This window comes from Saimiri boliviensis, chromosome 5 (genome assembly GCF_048565385.1).
Source record: "Saimiri boliviensis isolate mSaiBol1 chromosome 5, mSaiBol1.pri, whole genome shotgun sequence".
NCBI lineage: Eukaryota > Metazoa > Chordata > Mammalia > Primates > Cebidae > Saimiri > Saimiri boliviensis.
Genome location: NC_133453.1, coordinates 62,551,080 through 62,568,394, shown reverse-complemented (window position 1 = coordinate 62,568,394; position 17,315 = coordinate 62,551,080). Strand labels below are relative to the sequence as shown.

The 17,315-nt window shown below is 42.9% G+C and overlaps 1 protein-coding gene and 1 long non-coding RNA gene across 2 annotated transcripts in view; both read right to left on the bottom strand.

Moving 5' to 3' along the window:
- Nucleotides 1–4,338: 4,338 nt before the first annotated feature.
- LOC141584581 (uncharacterized) overlaps nucleotides 4,339–17,315 on the bottom strand; it is a 38,371-nt gene continuing 25,394 nt past the window's right edge. The window contains exon 3 of the long non-coding RNA XR_012517703.1: nucleotides 4,339–4,627. This is a non-coding gene — a long non-coding RNA (uncharacterized LOC141584581). The remainder of the gene's footprint in view (nucleotides 4,628–17,315) is intronic.
- On the bottom strand, nucleotides 5,663–7,927 carry LOC101031005 (putative uncharacterized protein FLJ44553). Its single transcript, XM_074399427.1, is given in 3 exon segments — nucleotides 5,663–6,636; nucleotides 6,680–6,849; nucleotides 6,852–7,927. Coding segments are annotated over 3 exon segments (516 nt in total). The 5' UTR covers nucleotides 7,105–7,927; the 3' UTR covers nucleotides 5,663–6,543.

The window sequence follows — 17,315 nt, the reverse complement described above, 5'->3', positions numbered from 1 at the left end:
TCTGTTGGCTATATGGAAGCTGGTAGCAGACAACAAAACAGGCTCTCTCTTTATTAGTTGAAAACAAAACATTATGGGTGGCAAAAGCAATTTTCCTGAAGCTAGTAGCATTACCTTTGTTCATCAAAAAAAGTAAAAGAAAAGTGTGAGGTCTTAGTCTTAGATATTTTATTTATTTATTTATTTATTTATTTATTTATTTTTGAGACAGAGTCTTGCTCTGTTGCCCAGGCTGGAGTGCAGTGGTGCAATCTCGGCTCACTGAAACTTCCACCTCCTGGGTTTAGTCAATTCTCATGCCTCAGCTTCCCAAGTAGCTGGGACTATAGATGTGTACCACCATGCTTGGCTAATTTTTTGTATTTTTTTGGTAGAGTTGGTGTTTCACTGTATTGGCAGGCTGGTCTTGAACTCCTGGCCTCAAGTGATTCCACACACCTCGGGCTCCCAAAGCGCTGGGATTACAGACGTGAGCCACCACAGACGGCCAGTGTTAGGTATTTATATATGGAAAGCTACTTGTACTAACCTTTTCTAGATCTAATATATTGTGTTTCCTGGTCTTACACTCACATTCAGGATTGAGCTTCTTGAATGTAATTTCCCCTATATCTATTACCTTATTTTTAAAACCTTGACACTCTTTCCTCAGACCTAAAAATAGTGTTCTAATGTGGTGAATATCAGACAGGTCAATCGTCAGCTCCAGAACTAGACACTTTATCTTCTTGGAAGGATCTGGCAGAACACGCCCATTTTACTGGCACCTTGGCTGGTCTCTGAGCATGCTCCATTCAGGCCTTCCTTAGATGCCCCCAGGCCATCAGTAGGCCTGGCTTTGGGGGCAGCAATTTTGCCTGACTATATCGTGTGGTACCCTCCCTGAAGGGCTGATTGCCTTCTGCCAGAATTTGGAAACTTCCAAACTCCACAGCAATCCTGCCCCTCTACTGCACAGGCTGCATATTTGGGAGCCATCACGGGTCACAGATAGAGTTGCCAGGTAAAATACAGGATGCCCAGTTAAATCTGATTTCAGATAAGGAATAATTTTTGGTATATGTATATCCCAAATATTGCATGGAATACACTTTTACCAAAAAATTATTTGTTGTTTATGTAAGATTCAAATCCAACTGAGCGTCCTGTATTTTTCTTTGTTAAATTTGGCAACCCTGATCACAGAGCTCTTCCCAAAATAATCCTCCACTATGCTTCCTGCCACTGCCTGCTCTCCCAGCTCCACAGTTCTTCTATAAGAACTACATTTATTAAGGTGTTAAGATAGCCTAGGCAGGATATTGACTATAAAGGTCAAAGTTATGATTCACTTCTGAGGGCTGCACCTCTAACTTTAACCCCCATCATCAGGGATTTGTTTATCAGATCAGTAAATTTGTTATTTGGGCACTAAGGACATTTTAGTGATGGTCGAGAGTAAGGGTGGACCATGAAAAGTTTAGATTCTCGAAGATGTGTGTTGAGGAAGAGATGGGAGTGGAAGTGGGCTTAGGGGTATGTTAAGGCAATGCATGCAGGAAAGAGAATATTGAAGAGAACTTGCCTTTTTGCCCGGCTGGGATTCTTGCATTATTCCTTCCTTGCCTCCTGATTTCCTTCCCTTCTTTAGTCAACACAAATCAGCCCCATGTATACGGTGGGAGCTAGAGCTGGATTCCAGCTGAAAGGAAAGCAGGAGGGGCTATATTGGAAACAACTGCCAAGCAACCAAGGACTGGGGGCAAAATAGCCTAGGAGGAGAAGTAAAACCAGGAAAAAGTTTAAAATTAGGTGCCTGACATTTAAGGGAAAAAGTCCAAAGTTAATCAAGGATGACCGCTTTTTGCAAGATTCAAAACCTCTAAATGACAAAACTTCTAAAAAAGGAAATGATGATAGCACGGGGCACCCTGCTGATCCATCTCCCTGCCCAAATACTTCTCCATTCCCAACATCTGTGCAGCCATATGCAGCAGAGACAGACAACAGCACTCCACCCACAGGCTTTGAGAACCACAGAGCTGTGGCTGATACAGTGTCCCCCTCTCTATGAAGTAAGTACACAAACCACACCCACAGCCTTATTTTCTGAGACCATCTCTATGTAACCAGCTTCCCTAAATGCTGTGGCTGGAGAGGCTAACACTGGTCAATCGTGGGGCAATATGGCTGTTCCCACGTGGCATCCACGTCCATGCTTAGAGACTGAAGGGGACCCAGCCTTGGTACACCAGGTTTGTGGTCATTTCGCCACCTGGGATTTTTGATGTGTACCAAGCAGACCTGGGGTCCTTGCTGCAAGGGTCTGCTCAAGCCTGACCTGTCCAGACAAGCAGAAGAGTTCTGGGCTCCCAGTCGAGGAGGGTGGTCAGTCTGTTCCAGTTTGTCTGGGACTTTCCTGGTTTGAAAACTGAAAGTTCTACAGCCAGGAAATCCCTCAGTCCCAGGCAAACTGGGATGGCTGGTCACCCTAAAGTCGACACCTAGGCTTTGGTACCTAAACATCAGTTTCTGCATCTGTAAAATTTGGGGACTGGCCAGTATAGCTTCTAATGTTACTGCAACATCTAATAGTTCATGATTCACTCTCATGCTCCCGATCTTAGCCATCTGCAGCCCAAGTCCCAAACAAACTTCACTTGATCCAAGATTGAGTTCATGTTACCTGATAAACTAATCATTATGTGTTAACAGGAGAGGATTATAGGGTTCACAGTTGAATTTTAACAATGGTTCTGGAAGGCATGTGGGTAGCTGAGTTCTAATGGTGGGAAGTTCAGCTAGGGAGATGAAGTGTGTGGCTCTGTGCCATCTGAGAGGAAATATTTTTAGACAGGCAGGTTTTGAGGCAGCCAGCCTGAGAGAATTGGTGTGATGGGCTGGTTTTAGCTGCACAGCAGGAACAGGCCACAGGCAGGGCAGTCTTGTCTGACTTGAGCCAACTTTTACATTATGACCTGAATAAAATCAGCAGTTGAAACCAGAGACTGGAGAAGAAAGGACGTAGTCTACTGATAGCAATATATATATAGTAGTCTATCAGTATATATATATATATATATATGCACACACACACACACACACGGTATATATATATTATATATAGTAGTCTGATAGGAGAATATATATATATACACACACATACAATATATATATTATATATAGTAGTCTGATAGGAGAATATATATACAGTAGTCTATCAGTACATATATATATACACACAGTATATATATTATATATACACACAGTATATATATTATATATAGTAGTTATATATATTATATAATATATATATATAAAATATTGCTATCAGTAGACTACATCCTTTTTTCTCTAGTCTCTGGCTTCAACTGCTGATTTTATTCAGGTCATAGTGTGAAAGTGGATCTGGATCATATAAAATGATCCAGAATATATATATATATATATATATATATATATATATATATATATATATATAAAATATGCATTTGTGCATTTGCTTTGAGCCCAGTCAATACAGATATGCAGATATACAGCTATGATCCGAGTAGTTAAGGGTTCAAACTCCGGAGTCACCACCTACCAACTCTGTGATATTGGAAAAGCTGTAGTTTGAGTAATACGCATTTGCTGATATTTGACCTTTTCTGATCTACACAAATAGGAATTCCACATGGTTCAACCTAAAAGCTACTCTCCCTTTTCGTTGGTTTCCTCGTGTGTGAAACGGAGATAGCCACCAGCATTTTCAGGACACTGTGAAGACCAAATGAGAAGGAGATATAAGGTGGTCAGAACAGTTACTGCCCTGCAGTCCATGTCAGTGATGTCAGCCACCACCATCCTACTGGTCAAGAGGCTTACAGGGCCATTAGACTCCATCAGGTGAACCTAGGGTAGTCCTGACTCTTCTTGTCTTCCTGAGACATGCAACATGAATGAACCAAGCTGAACTGGACCTTAGCTGAACTGCAGAACTTCATTCTAATCTCAGGGTGAGGAAAGGAAAACAGGTTCATACCACAGGTTTTTCAGGTCATTCCAAGACTGAAAGTTTGTTTTTCCTCCCAATACAATCAGGTCCTAAGTATAGCAAAGAGCTTTTCATGATGGGGTTTTGCTCTAACAACATGGAACCCTTTCTTTAGCCTTACATCTGTCTGTAGTGACCACACAAGGCCGTCTTCTTCAACTAAACTATATACACACACATAAGCCTACATTGTGAAGCACATACGGAACACATGAGATAGCCTCATCATTATCAGAATACAACAAAGTTATGTTGAATTTCTTCCCTCAGTAATTAACAGGAAGCAGTTAAAAAAGAGGAAACATAAAACATATGCTGTGGTATTATCATCATAATTAAATCAAATTTATTAACAGAAGCAAATTCACTTGAGCTTTTTATAGAATTCTAGAAAACAGATCCCTTACATGTAATGAGGAAGTGCATCTTTAGGTCTTTTCATATTTTTCTTCCCTGTAACAGTCCTATGTTTGGTCTTTTCTCCTCAGGTTCATTCCCTTGATGCTAACAGAGAATATTATAATTCTTAAGTAAAATGATAGCTGGGGGAACCATGGACTCCAAGCCAGCACTTCCCCACTGTGTGGATCCCACAGATACGATGTCAGAAATCTAAAAAGAAAGAAAAGAAAATAACCTTCAACCTGGCTTGGTTTAAACTCTCTTTAAGCAGGGCTCTTTCATTCAAATGTGAGAAAATTCAGCTTTCGACATGTATTAACAAAAGATGTTTACAACAGAATACCCGGTTGTGCCTAATAATGGCTTTGCTCTTTGAATTAATCTTTTCCTGGTGACAAAGGCTAAGCTTTTGAACTTCTGGGTAAGGCTAGGCCAGGCATTTTTGCTTGGCTTGGCTCTCTTAAATGGTTAGAAAAGGGTTGGTCCGGCACCTGGTATTTTGTGGCCAGTAATTACACTACAATTGTTACTATGCATTACCGAAACTTTATTTTTTGAGCAAAAGCCAACTGTATTCTTTAAACAAACATCTTTTGAAAGCCTAATGTGCTTTGAAGTGATTTTAAAATCCACTTCATGGCCGGCTGAGGTGGCTTATACATGTAATCCCAGCACTTTGGGAGGCTGAGGCAGGTGGATCATTTGAGGCCAGGAGTTCAAGACCAGCCTAGCAAACATGGTGAAACCCCATGTCTACTAAAAATACAAACAACAACAACAACAACAACAACAACAAAAAATTAACCAGGTGTGGTGGCGCCTGCCTGTAGTCCCAGCTACTCAGGAGGCTGAGGCAGGAGAATTGCTTGAATCTGGGAGGTGGGGGTTGCAGTGAGCCGAGATAGTGCCACTGCACTCCAGCCTGGGCCACAGAGCAAGACTTCATCTCAAAAAAAAAAAAAAAAAAAAAAAAATCCATTTCATAAATAGGATTGTATTGAATTTCATAAATACAAGTCAGAATTTTTTTAAACAATGTTTTGCTTTAGCGTGATGTCTCTTTGCCTGTTACTTGGTCTGAGTTCCTTCAGCTAGCACAAGCTGTATGTGACCTTTTCACTGAAGCTGTCTTTTTTTTTTTTTTTTTTTTTTTTTGAGACAGAGTTTCGCTGTTGTTAGCCAGGCGGCACGATCTCGGCTCACCGCAACCTACGCCTTTTGGGTTCAAGCAATTCTCCTGCCTCATCCTCCTGAGTAGCTGGGACTACAGGTGTGCACCACCACGCCCGGCTAATTTTTGTATTTTTAGTACTGACGGGGTTTCACCTTGTTGACCAAGATGGTCTCGATCTCTTGACCTTGTGATCCACCCACCTCTGCCTCCCAAAGTGCTGGGATTACAGACGTGAGTCACCGCGCCCGGCCCTGAAGCCGTTTTAATGTTTCCTGTCCCTTCATCAATGTGGATGTACTGTACAATGACATGCCCCTTCTACTTCCCCCCCAGGAAACAGATTTACTCTAGGGCGTGTGCTCATAACTGGGGCAGAGTGAGTGATAAACACTTAAATAGCCAAAAAAGTGAATAATCTTTTCCACATTTAGAAGACTAGTAATCTATGGCCAGGCTTCCATAACCGTGGGGCTTCTGAGATCAGATCTCAATTCTTTTCTTTTTTAATTGGATTAACTAGCTCACTATCATCTAACTCATAACTGAAAGCTTGATCACCAAGACTGCAGGATCAAGCCACAGGGATTGAGTTGGGTGGGTTGGGATGGTACATTTAAAGACCATTCAGGCAGGAGAGGCCCTCCACTGTGAGTTCCCAAATATATTATCAGAACTCCCATCAATGCTTCTGCTCTTCACTGTTAGTTTCAGAATAATGACACACACATACTCACCTCACAAGGACCTGATAAAGTTAAATGGGATACACAAGTGATCAAGAAATGTTTTTCTGTTTATTTTCTTAATATTCCCCTACCCCTTCCTCCCTGTCTCCATGCCCTGGAGAGCAGGCCTTTGTCCCATTGCCTCAAGGTAGGGAGATAATGTGACAGGATAAACAGCAAAACAACAACACAACTTCTGTGTGTTGTGTTTTGTGTATTAAAAAATCTCAGAGGACTAGAGACGATTTGCAATAAAGCCAAACTATTTGGAAGAAAATGGTTTGAAGTGAGTGAGTCTTTCCTAGAAGACTAGAAACAGTCTAGACTTCTAGTTTCCTAGAAGACTAGAAACTCTTCCTAAACCTCTACCGGGTAGGAAGAAAGATGTATGAAAGTGAGAGGGCAAAGGCATGGGTAGGGTAGGTCCTTCCCTACTTCTCTACTTCTGTGTCTCAGGGAGGCAGCAAGCTGGGGAGATGAATGGCTGTATGTTGTAAGCCTACAAAACTTCCCAGACCCTGGAGTGGCTCCAAGTAGCAGGGAGATGCTGGGCACAAATGGGCCATGTAAACAGGAAGGAGGCACAGGTGCATCAGTATGGGTAAAGGAAGGCCAGAAGCAACTGTGGACATCTGGGTTGGTGCCTCCTCAAACAGCTGATGTGAGGAACAAATGGATTTCCCAATACCCTGGCACAACCTGACCACCCTCCCCTGCACAGAACCTTCATCCCACCCCAAATGTAAACATATCTTTGAAGATAGAGAAGGCCGGGCACAGTGGCTCATGCCTGTAATCCGAGCACTTCAGGAGGCCGAGGTGGGCGGATCACAAGGTCAGGAGTTCTAGACTAGCCTGACCAATCTGGTGAAACCCCATCTCTACTAGAAATACAAAAATTAGCCAGGTGTGGTGGCGGTATGCACCTGTAATCCCAGCTACTCTGGAGGCTGAGGCAGGAGAATCACTTGAACCTGGGAGGCGGAGTTTGCAGTGAGCCGAGATTATGCCACTGTATTCCAGCCTGGGAGACAGAGATTCTGTCTCAAAATCAGTCAATCAATAATAAAGGTAGAGAAATACCAAAATGATGGAATTCATTGCTGACACCAACGCAAAGCGGAGGCTTAAAATATAAATTAGGTAGGTATAAAAGAATAAATATATATTTCTTACATACTGAGTTTGTATATTGAGAGCTGGGCATCCAGTTTGAGCTTCCAGGGAAGAAAATGTGGCATAGCAGAGAGACCGCTAACCTCAGAATGAAAGAAGAAAAGCTCTATCACTTAGTAGTGTAAACTAAAAATAAATCCCAAGACCCCATTGGCCAAGGGGACCCCAGAAAAAAATTTAAAGACTTAGTTCCCGTCTATAATGGGAAGTCAGACATGCCTAATTATATTCCCCGAGTCTTTTATGATTTAGACACAACTGAGCAGCATTAATGTTCCAACAGAGATGACAGGGCTCACAGAACATATTCTTTGTGGCAATAAGATACCAAATTATAATCAAGACCTAAGGCCATTCCAGGCCAGGGGAAGTCATGTACTCCTACACCTAAGGAATAAACTATGCTCTAACTGCCATAAGGGTTTTCTTTTTCTCCAGCAGCTAAACAAACACTGGCTTCAAGATAATCAATATTTAAATCAGGCATCCCCAAACTATGGCCCGGCCTGCGGGCCGCATGCGGCCCCCTGAGGCCATTTATCTGGCCCCCCGCCACACTTCAGGAAGGGGCACCTCTTTCATTGGTGGTCAGTGAGAGGAGCACAGTATGTGGCGGCCCTCCAACGGTCTGAGGGACAGTGAACCGGCCTCCTGTGTAAAAAGTTTGGGGACGCCTGATTTAAACAATTACAACTCATCCAGCTCATAGACTTTGCCCAGTGGAACCCTGTTCCACCAGCCGTAACTACAGCTTTTTGGATGAGAGACTAATTTCAGTAACTTTTTCCTGATAAGACCACCCACCATGAACTGGTTCTGACTAATTTACAGAGTTTGTGTACTTGTAAGCTATTGTGTCCTGAAAAGACCTTTTGATGTATAGGGCCTAACTGTAATACATTGAAATGCTAAGTCTCCCTCCCAAAGTAAACATGGATCATGTGTTACACGTATGTTTGTTCAATATAGATGTGTTAGGACCACCTTCATGAATATTCATAGTTCCTCCTGTAACCTGCTGAATGTGTATGTTTAGTCAGCCTGTTCAGCATAGAGCTCCTATCCCAACCCCTCTGCCTTCAAAGCGCTTGTCTCTGGGCTTCTGCTGGAGGCTGTGCTTCCCAGCCTGTGGGATAGCCACCTTAAAGGCTATAACCCTTTATAAGAAAGAAAGTATCCTCTTTCTTTGTCTAAATTTATAAATTGTGTGTGTGTTTAAGTTAACAGTAGTGTGTAACTTTGGACAAGCCATGTAATTGCTCTGGGTCTCAGAATTTCCATCCATGAAGTGGATGATAAAACCTGTCCTTACCACTTCTAGTCCTGTTGTGCGGAATGGGATGCTGCATGTGGATGTCACAAAATACAGTGGTAGGCAACAAGGCAGTCTACATAATACCAAATGCTACACATAATCAGAAGAAAAATATTAGATAATAATTCCAACATGTTGAAACTTGTAGCAAAGACTGGCTAGATACTTGTCAATTTCATTTTATCTTCCTGGCATACAAGGAGACCTTTTCCAGCTTCCCTTGCAGTTAGGATGGGGCCTCGTGATTGGGTTCTTGGCAGAAGTGACAGCAGTGCTTGGAGACCTACCACAGATCCTGTGGTGTGGTCTCATACATACTCTCTTCTCCCTCTCTGGCAACTGTTGAGGCCAAATGCTGAAGATGATGGCATTTTAAGATGAAAGGAGTCTGAATCTCCAAGTCACCACTTAGAGATGTTGCCCAGGAGAGCCCCTGCATTAGATTATGACGTGTAATATAAACTTTTATTTTGAGATTTAATGCAGCCTATGTAGCCTAGCCTAATACTGTGTTATAATAAAAAGATAATAAAATGTGTTATTATGACAGAATACATATATTCATGTATGTATCCGTATAAATATATATGAGATGTCTTGAGGCGTGAAGGAGTGGCTCGGTCAAAACCTTTCCTTCCATATTATGAAGAATATAAAGTTTAATGTGTGCTGTTCTTGGGCAAAGATGTCACAGGCACAAGTTGTCATGATACTCAAGTCTGTATCTGGCGTGCTCAGTGGAAGCACAGTTACCTAGAAAGCTGGGGGAAATCTCCCACCTGGAGTTGACAGACACCCAGGCCCTCTGCTCTACTTTTTTTTTTTTTTTTTGAGACGGAGTTTCGCTCTTGTTACCCAGGCTGGAGTGCAATGGCGCGATCTCGGCTCACTGCAACCTCTGCCTCCTGGGTTCAGGCAATTCTCCTGCCTCAGCCTCCTGAGTAGCTGGGATTACAGGCACGCGCCACCACGCCCAGCTAATTTTTTGCATTTTTAGTAGAGACGGGGTTTCACCATGTTGACCAGGATGGTCTCGATCTCTTGACCTCGTGATCCACCCGCCTCGGCCTCCCAAAGTGCTGGGATTACAGGCTTGAGCCACCGCGCCCGGCCCTCTGCTCTACTTCATCACAGCTGCTGAGGTTTTACTTTGCATGATCTGCTGCACCAGTCTTAGCTTGGAGACAGCCCTCTTCTTCCTCATCTCAAACTCTCCATGGACATTCAGCATTCTAACAGGAAGGACCCAGGAGATGCTCTTGGATCCAGGCAATAAAAGAAACCTGTAAACCTGTTCCTTAGGGAACACAGCTATTACAAAACATCTCAAAGCAGCAGGTTTTGCATATTTGATTATCCCTATGTCTATTCCCTAAACAGTTTGAATATGTACATGTTTTCCGCCTAATTTCTGCTAAAGCCATCGGAACATACTCAGAGACTGAAACCTCACTGCAGCCCTGGAGGCTGCCCAAGTGCAGATAGCAGGACCAGTGGTGCTTTCCTTAAAAACTACACTCTCTTTGTCTAAGACTGGCAAAACAGCCTAGTTATCTTTGAGCTCTTGGGCTTCAAATTGCCTGTGCTGCCTGCCTGGTCACCACCCCTCTCTAGATAAGGCTTTATTCTAATTCCTTTAAACCAATAGGACAGATCCCTAGGGAGGTCTGGGTACCTTATTCCTCCATTCAACAATGACTACCCTCCTTTGGACCAGTAGCTGGCTGTGATCCATGGCAGAGAATCCTGCTCAATGGGCCTGCAAACTAGGCCTATAACCTGGCCATTGGTTATACAGAGCAAATGAGGGGTCATGAATACAATGGGAGATGTGGCTTGGTGCGGTGAGTCATGCCTATAATTCCAACACTTTGGGAGGCTGAGGTAGGAGGACTGCTTGAGCCCAGGAGTTCTATACCAGCCTGGGCAACATAGGGAGACCCTTCTATGTCCCAGGGAGAAGACTTGGAAATAATTGGTCACCAGCTTTAATGACCACTATACCTGCTTGCCCTTTCCTGCCTCCTTCTGGTTTTGTTTTTGTTTTTGTTTCGAGTCTTGCTCTGTTGCCCAGACTGGAGTGCAGTGGCATGATCTTGGCTCACTGCAACCTCTGCCTATTGGATTCAAGTGATTCTCCAGCCTCAACCTCCTGAATAGCTGGGATTATAGATGCGTACCACCATGCCCAGCTAATTTTTGTATTTTAGTAGAGATGAGATTTTACCATGTTGGTCAGGCTGGTCTTGAACTCCTGACCTCAAGTAATTCACCCACCTCCACCTCTCAAAGTGCTGGGATTACATGCATGAGCCACTGCACCCAGGCTTCATCTGGGTTTATAGTCTCTTTCTGGTGACATTCAACTCTAGCACCTAATCCTAGCACATTTATTGTCAATAGACTTTCATGCCAAGACTTTTTCATGCCAAGAGCAGCATTGGTAGTAAGTTGGACACGGGACACCAAAGACAGAATCAGCTTCTTCATCAGTGATATCAATTCATTTATTGATTAATCAGCAGATTAATCTATTAGACAAATGCTGACTGAAACTCTGTTGTAATGGAGATGTGCTATGTGATATAATACGACCTTCATTACTAAATATATAAACCCAGGAAGAAAGAGTGAACTGATAATATTAAGCCTTTACAATGCTATTTGTGTAGATCTCATTTCTTCTACTAAATTATTTTGTAGGCAACTTGATATTTTCTCTCCTGCATCTTTTCAATACTCACTAAAGACTGAATTTATTGGCTTAAGGTAAGAAACATTATTAAGTAATCAAACTAATGAGCTTACACCTGCTTAGCCAAGGAGCATTTTTCACCCATGCCTCTTGGTCCAGATGTAGGGTTTGGGAAAGGGAAAAGACTTAAAACTGGAAAGCTGTGATGTCCTCACATATATGAGTAGTCCCTGCAGCTTGACTTTATGCCATAAGTGTGCCATTAGCCATTCCCAATGAAAGTGGCTGTTTTAGAAGTTATAAGTTGCAGTGGTCTCCATTTATCTGGGGAGCTTTACAAAACCCGTGACCCTAGCTGGGCGCCATGGCTCATGCCTGTAATCCCAGCACTTTGGGAGGCCAAGGTTGGTGGATCACGAGGCCAAGAGATTGAGACCATCCTGACCAACATGGTGAAACCCCGTCTCTACTAAGAATACAAAAATTAGCTGGGTGTGGTGGTGCGCGCCTTTAGTCCCAGCTATTCAGGAGGTGGAGGGAGGAGAATGGTCTGAACCTGGGAGGTGGAGGTTGCAGTAAGCTAAGATTGCACCACTGTACTTCAGGCTGGCGGCAGAGCAAGACTCTATCTCAAAACAAACAAACAAATAAACAACTAATGACCAGGCTACATCCAAACCAATTTAATCATAATCTCGGGTTGGGGTGAGACTCAGGCGTCAGTGTTTTTTAAATGTTTGCCAGGTGAAGCCATTAGCCTAGGACTATGGTTCTCAAATTTTAACAGGTATCAGAATTGCTTGAAGGGCTCATTAAAACACAGATGGGCCAGGCATATAACTCACACCTGTCATCCCAGCACTTTGGGAGGCTGAGGCAGGAGGATTGCTTGAAGACAGGAGTCAGAGACCAGCCTGGACAACATAGTGAGACCCTATCTCTACAAAAATTTTTAAAAAATCAGCCAGGTGTGGTGGCACATGCCTGTCATCCTAGCTTCTAGGGAAGCCAAGGTGGTAGGATCGCTTGAGGCTAGGAGTTCAAGGCTGCAGTGAGCAATGATGGTGCCACTGTACTCCAGTTTGGGCAACACAGCAAGACCGTGTTTCAAAAAACAAAACCGAAACCAAACAAAAAAGACCACAGATGGTTGGTCTCAGTCCCCAGAGGTTGTGATTCAGCAGGTCTGGAATAGGGTCTGAGAATCTGCATTTCTAACAAGTTCCTATCAGATAATGATGCTGCTGGCCTTATTTTGAGAAGCACTGGTCTAGGAAACCCTTGGCTTCCTTAAAAACTGAATAGAATGGAGATGGGACAGAGGAGGGGAGGCCTATTTCAGCCTTTGATTACCACTGGATGATCTGTTTTGGTTGCACTCTTGGCTCACATCTACTTGATAGTAATCTGTAAAATGTAGATATAATAAAACTACTTTGTACATAGCGTGAGGATTAAGTGAAATGAGGCACAGAAGTGACCACTTTCAAAAGCACCCAAACACATTGTTGTCATCCTTCAGGAACTCAAACTGAATCCAGTTTCCCCAGAAACCCAAAGTGAACTGGAACCTTTGAAGAGGGTCTAAAACCTCAATACCACCAATGAGTTTTTTCTTGCTTCCTCCCTCCTCTCTCTCCGTCTCTCTGTTTTTTTTTTTCTTTTTTTGTAAAAGACAGCGTATCACTCTGATGCCCAGGCCAGACTGCAAGTAGCACAATCTTGGCTCACTGGAACCTCTGCCTCCCAGGTTCAGGTGATTCTCTCTTGTGCCTCAGTCTTCTGAATAGCTGGGATTACCGGCATGCGCCACCATCCCTGGCCAGTTTTTGTATTTTTAGTAGGGATGGGGTTTTGCCATGTTGGCCAGGCTGGTCTCCCAAAGGGCTGGACTCACAGGTGTGAGCCACTGAACCCAGCCTGCTTTCTCTCTTTTAAAGTAATTTCTGAGGGGTAGGGAGATGGAGAGATGTAGGTCAAGGACACAAAATAGCAAGTATGTCAGATGAGCACGTCTAGAGAGCTAATGTACAACAGGAGGACTACTTTTAAAATTTATTGTGTTGGAGATTTTTGTTAAATAACTACATTTTAGCTGCTCTTGTCACACACGTAAAAGTAATTATGTGAAATGAGAGATGTTAATTTGCTTCACTGTAATAGCATCTTACTATCTCTATGTATACTATATTATGTTGTAAACCTCAAATATTCAGCATAAAATTTATTTTGAAAAGTAAATAAAAATAAAGTAACTTTTGAAAAGCTGATAAACATTTGCAATATAATATATGTAATTGTACAGGAGAGTGAGAAGTACTTTTGTTTCCCCAGGTGATCTCCATTCCTGCCACTTCTGCTGATCAGAGACAATCACTACTTCCAGTTTCCAGGAATATTTGTTGTGGATGACAACTGCAAGTGTTGTGTGTGTGTCTGTCTGTCTCCTCTTTTTAAAAAGTGTTAACGATAGCACACTATATACACTATTTTGCAATCTTTAAAAAAAGATCTGTCAGTAGTGAGCCAAGTTAAAAAAATGAAAATTAAAAATACACAGTTTTGCAGTGTTTCTTGCACTTCAGAATATATCCTGAGGACAGTTTCATATGAATGCAAATAAATCTGCATTATTACTTTCCCCTTCCTTCCCTCCTTCCCTCCTTCCCTCTTTTCCTCCCTCCCTCCCTCCCTCCCTCCCTTCTTTCTCTCTCTCTCTCTTTCTCTCTTTCTTTCTTTCTGACAGAGTCTTCCTGTGTCACCCAGGCTGGAGTACAGTGGCACAAATTCAGTTCACTACAACCTCCACCTCCCTGGTTCAAGCGATTCTCCTGCCTCAGCCTCCCAAGTAGTTGGTACTACATGTACAACCACCATGCCCAGCTAATTTTTTTTAGTTTTAGTAGAGACGGGTTTCACCATGTTGGCTAGGCTGGTCTCAAACTCCTGACCTCAGGGGATCCACCTGCCTCAGCCTCTCAAAGTGCTGGGATTACAGGTGTGAGCCCCTGTGCACCGTGCACCCAGCCTGCATTATTCTCTTTCATGACTCTGTGTCACCCTATTGCAACAATATAGCAGAAATTATTTAGCTAGTCTCTTATAGGTGGATGTTTACCTTTCTTTCTTTTGCCATTATAAGCAATTCAAACAGCAAGTCAAACAGATCTGTTACATAAATTCATTAAAGTGAAGTTGCTGGATCACAGATTATGTCCAATTCTCATTTTGGCCCAAACTGCCAAACTCCCTGGGAATTTCCAAGAGGTGGTATTACATAATAGCAAGGGTTCTGCTGCCAGACTGCTGGGGTTTGGCTACTGGCTTAGCCACTTACTAGTTGTGTAACCTGGGGTAAATTACTCTAAAAATGCTGTACCTCAGTTTCCTCATTCATAAAATGGGGGAGAATAGCACTTGTTTCCTCACAGGGTTATTACAAGGTTTAAGTGAGAGAATACAAGTGAAAAAGTGTAACACCTGACACAAAATAATACCTGGGTAACTCTGACACAAAACAGAAAACCAAAAATCAAAACAAGACAAGTAGAATTCCTGAAACAATGGGGAATAACCCAGATTGACCCATCTTGGTTTGGGTTCCTGCTTCCATGTGACACTAATGTTTCCAAATGTCCAAATTGGGGCTACGCATTTAGACTGCACTGATGAGGCTTGCATAGGTACAGGGCATGGTATGCCTAAGGGGTCTGGCCATTTCACGAGGACCAATGTGACTCCCCCGAGGATTAGACCCTTGCCTTTGCTTGCCTGTTACAATAGCTAACACAGAGTTAAGTGTGGGGTTTCATCATTAGGACCTCCAAAGGAATGATGTGCCCAGAGTGAGGTTTAATGCTGACAATGGGTATAGGAGGCTTACCTGCAGAAAACAATGCTGAAAGAGGTGCCTTGCCTAAGACCACACAAAAGGAAAAGACAGAGGTAGCACGAGTATAGGCGAAGGCATTCTCTTTCCACTGTGCAACACTGTGTCCAGCTACCTCTCTGTAAGTGACTAAGGGAATGGAGTTGGCCATTTAAAGAAATGATGATAATGACAACAATGTTGACTATGACAACAGCCAGCTAACTAGCATCTATTGAACACAATGGACCAAGCACTGTTAACTGACTAAGCATTTTATATGGATGATTTTACTTAATTCTCATAACCCTATGGTTGAGTGTTTATTACTGATACTTATTGGTTGAATGTCAGTTGTTCTTTTTTTTTTTTTTTTTTTTTTTTTTTGAGACGGAGTTTCGCTCTTGTTACCCAGGCTGGAGTGCAATGGCACGATCTCGGCTCACCGCAACCTCCGCCTCCTGGGTTCAGGCAATTCTCCTGCCTCAGCCTCCTGAGTAGCTGGGATCGCAGGCGTGTACCACCATGCCCAGCTAATTTTTTGTATTTTTAGTAGAGACGGGGTTTCACCATGTTGACCAGGATGGTCTCGATCTCTTGACCTTTTGATCCACCTGCCTCAGCCTCCCAAAGTGCTGGGATTACAGGCTTGAGCCAGGGCACCCGGCGTGTCAGGAGTTCTTCTAAGCACTTTACACATTCTGACTCACTTCATTCTCACAACAATCCCATGAGGTAGGTACTGATATTACCTCTGTTTTAAATGAGCTGAGGGATAGAGAGATTAGCTAACTTACAAAAACCTAGTGGGTAGAGGATTCACAGTTTTAACCCAGACATTCTGGCTATTCTTTTCCTTTTCAGACTTTAGATGCAGAGGTTGAATTAATAATACTCTTCATGGCCTCACTCTTGTTCTATTTATCTCTATCTATTGATTATCTATCAATCATCTGTCATCTATCCATCCATATATTTTATTTGTTTCTCCTCTTATTCTCCTCCCCCTCTCCAGAAGTGACCATTCACCATACTAAATTAAATGTTCATCTTTTTGTTTGTGTAAGTTGTACAACCTGTGTTGCTGCACTATGCAAGTCTTCTGTGGCTACAGCCTGCTCTAAAATGCTTGAACTACTCTACTACAAAAGCTAACTCATACACTGCACACTGCTCCCTCTCTCCCTGTTGATGAGCATAAGCCAGTAAGTGAGTCTGAGAGCGTGGAGACTGTGTAGTCTTGGTCCAATTTCCAACCAACAGATTTGAGTTTATATGGTTACAACAGATCTTGAAAGGTAAGCAAGATAAAAGGATAAGCTAGAGACCAATGCAAGTCCAAGGGTTGATTGGGGGTCTGGCTTCCCTCATCTTCATCAGCTCCTCTAATCCCAGGTTTCCCTAAGTAATAACAAGCCGTGTAAACATGATGAGCTTGCCATAAAGCACAGCTTTAGGACAAGTCCCCATTTCTCATTTCAATCCAGATTAGCACCCCAAGCCTCTGCAAAGGATTGAATCCAACTACACTGGAGCTTTAGTAAAGCACTTAACACATATCCAAGTCAAGTCCTGATAGTTAAAAAATGGTGTTCTAGGCTGAGTGCAGTGGCTCATGCCTGTAATCCCAGCACTTTGGCAGGTCAAGGCTGGAGAATTGCTTGAGCCCAGGAGTTTAAAGACCAGCCTGGAAAACCTAGTGAGACCCTATCTTTACAAAAATAAAAATTAAAAGTTGGGCATAGTGCCGTGTGCCTGTAGTCCCAGAAGGCTGAGCCCAGGATGTTAGCACTACAGTGAGCTATGATCACGGCACTGCACTCTAGCCTGGACAACAAAGCGAGACCCTATCTCAAAAACCAAAAAGTTTTAAAACTGGAGGCACAATTAAATCTGCAATATAGTTATCCCAAACTCAGACCAATTTGCAACCACAGCCACCTCC